At 39.1% G+C, this 3131-nt stretch overlaps 1 protein-coding gene across 1 annotated transcript; it reads left to right on the plus strand.

The window, feature by feature from the left end:
* The first annotated feature begins 293 nt into the window (after positions 1-293).
* On the plus strand, positions 294-1752 carry LOC120082185 (putative ribose-5-phosphate isomerase 2). Its single transcript, XM_039037442.2, has one exon. The coding sequence runs from the start codon at positions 656-658 to the stop codon at positions 1481-1483; it is 828 nt and encodes a 275-aa protein (XP_038893370.1). The 5' UTR covers positions 294-655; the 3' UTR covers positions 1484-1752.
* The last annotated feature ends 1379 nt before the right edge of the window (positions 1753-3131 follow it).

Here is a 3131-nt window from a genome sequence, read left to right on the forward strand (position 1 = left end):
TTTGAAGACAAATCATTTTAAAAAAAAATAAAATATTTGATAACTACTTAAAATAGCCTTTAAAACTCTTTATTGAGTAACTTTTTTTATCGGATGAATTTAAATAAAAATGATTTTTTTAAAACTTTAAAAAACATTTTTTTTTCTAATAAATAAAAATGGCTACTTTTATAATTTGTTCGATCCCACCGCCGAAAATATTTTTAACTAAAAAAATGGTATTTCAAAGTTCAATTAGCTAATGAATGTTTTTTCATATAATATATATATGTGAAAAAACATGAGCCGTCGAACAGTGGCCAATTTTCCCCGCACCGCCTCCTGTAATCTCTCAAATCCTATGAAATTTTGTTTAAACAAACGCACTAACGTCGTTGTTTCCCTCTTCCCTCTTCCCTTCCTTTCCTCCCCCTTTAAAATCGAGCTTTTTCCCGAGAACCAAACAGAAAATCTCTCCATTTTCTCTGATTTTCCCTCCCTCATTCTTACTTTCACCCAACTGGGTTTCCCCTGTTTTGCACTCTGCCTACCTTGATTGATTGCTTCCACTTTATTGTCAATTCCTAAGTCCCATGTGGAACCCCTTTTGATTCTTCTTCGCCGCCCTTAACCCTTTTTTCGAATTAGATTTTGAGGCGTTTTTCAATTTGGGGTTATGGCTATTCCTTATTACCGCCGATTTATTGGGTCGGAGAAATCCGCCATGGAAACCGCCATTGTTGTCCCTTCTTCTACTCCATCTGGCCTTTTGGCACCCCCATTGTCATCTGGGATTCTAACACAAGACGAATTGAAGAAGATTGCTGCGTATAAGGCCGTCGAGTATGTCGAATCCGGCATGGTCCTGGGCCTTGGCACCGGTTCCACAGCTAAGCACGCCGTTGATCGAATCGGCGAGCTATTGCGCCTAGGGAAGCTTAAGAACATTATAGGAATTCCCACTTCCAAAAAAACTCATGAGCAAGCCGTCTCGTTGGGAATCCCTCTCTCAGACCTAGATTCGCACCCTGTTCTTGATCTCGCAATCGACGGCGCCGATGAGGTCGATCCCCATCTCAATCTGGTAAAGGGCCGTGGGGGCTCTCTTCTGAGAGAGAAAATGGTGGAGGGTGCTTGCAAGAAGTTCGTTGTGATTGTTGATGAGTCGAAATTGGTTAAGTATTTGGGAGGCAGTGGGTTAGCCATGCCGGTGGAGATTGTGCCCTTTTGTTGGAACTTCACCGCCGCGCGGCTGCAGAAGCTGTTTGAAGGCTCTGGTTGTGTTGCAAAGCTCAGAACCTCAGGTGAAAGTGGAGAACCATTTGTTACTGACAATGGCAATTACATTGTGGACTTGTATTTCAAGGAAGATATTGGAGATTTGAACATTGCTAGTGATGAGATTTTGCGTCTTGCGGGTGTTGTTGAGCATGGAATGTTTCTTGGGATGGCTACAACTTTGATTGTTGCAGGGGAACTTGGAATTACCATCAAGAATAAGTAGCAAGTATCAGAAAGCAAGCTAGAGATTGTTTTAATGGCTCCTCAAATGGGTATACCCTGCTATTACTTTTTGTATTTTTTGGTTTCTGAAACCATATTATCCTTAGGTGACCTTGATTAGCTATTGTTGTAATAGAAAAGAGTTATTGGTTCCTTAGAACCAATTAGATACGATTTTAGGAATTGGCCTCATGAACAACTTACTAAGATGAGTTATAACTATAAGTTAGCTTTTTTGAATGAGCAATCTCTCTTATCGTTCGGATTCCAGTTTACTTTGCGATTTTCCCCCATAGTCTAGCCCTTGGAGCTCGTTATGGGATCTAGAACTCTGCCTTTCAGCAAGTATAACCTCTGCTTGACATTTGTCCAGTTTCTCTACACTATTTCATTGTGTTTGAAAATTTTCTGTTGGTTGGTTGCTATCTTCATTTGATGTTCATTTGTGGTTCTTGTTTGTGGTTGGCTTTGAGAGTATCTTAACACTTGTTTGTGGACAATTCTTTGGTTGGCTGGTTGGAATTGTTTCTTCTAAATCTTGTTGAATTGACCTTGACCTTTTTGTTTCCTGAAAATTCCATCCCAAACCAACAGAAACTCTTAAAATGTTCATTTGGCATATGGTTGGTTTATAGCTTGACTTTATAATTGGCAATGCATTTGTTTTTTCTCTTTCTAAAGTTGATAACTTTTGGTTTTCGTCACCATTTTCTTGTGTTTGAATTTGACTTGCTCAATCTCTGATTCAGTATTGCCTAATTAGCCTTGTTTTGTGTGGAAGATTGTGGAGTTTCAGTTACAACCTTGTATTCAGGATTGTTCGTTTGACTCCTTCCTTCATTGCAAGCACAAGCAGCTGAAGATCTTGCTTCTTCCATGCTTAGGTTTTGTGAACTTAGCAGTTGGCTGTGCAGGAATCATAATATTCAGCGTACATAACACTGTGCGTGTTTTTACTTTTTGCTTACGTCACATCGTGAAATCACCAAAATAAACCATTATGCATGCAGATTAGGATCTCGCCCTCACTACTCTCGCTCCTCCGACTTTAGGTTTAGGTTTTTCTGCTATTCACTATCTATTTTCTCCCGCTCTCTCTCTTTATCTTGCTCTCGCTCTTTTGAGTTTAGGTTTTATTCACTCCTCGCTCTCTCTATTTCTTCTCGTGCTTTCTCTTTTTTGCTCCATATTAGCGTATGCGAGACTTGAGAGCCTAACTCACATGCACTTAATCATTTTGGTAATTTCCACGGAGATGATGCAAGCAAAAAGTCAAACTTTTCAAAAGTGAGAGATTTCATTTTGGGCACAAAAATTTGTGTGAAGTTGTAGAATTCTCTTCTCCCATCCCTGATAGATGTCTCATTTCTAATTGCTTTGAATGTAAAAATAAGGACTAGGAAATTTGGTACTGGTTGTTTGCCATACCCTTTCAAATATATGGTCTTTGGCATCTTCTTTGGTTTCAAAAGTTGATTCACTTAGGTGAAACAGCTTGACTTGGCGCACTCTTATGGAGTTAATTTGTACATAGATATTCAGCAAATCAAAGTTGTGAATATCTTCAAATTCGAGCACATTTACTTTATTTCTGATAAACCTATGATGAAAATTTTCCTCTGCGTCCTCGTTTCAAGTCGTTGAAGGCA

The sequence above is a fragment of the Benincasa hispida genome, chromosome 7, assembly GCF_027475165.1.
Source record: "Benincasa hispida cultivar pf3 chromosome 7, pf3_genome.v1.1, whole genome shotgun sequence".
NCBI lineage: Eukaryota > Viridiplantae > Streptophyta > Magnoliopsida > Cucurbitales > Cucurbitaceae > Benincasa > Benincasa hispida.

Bases quoted from the DNA above. Each gene is read 5' to 3' on its own strand.
- LOC120082185 (XM_039037442.2), top strand. From the start codon at position 656: ATGGCTATTCCTTATTACCGCCGATTTATTGGGTCGGAGAAATCCGCC.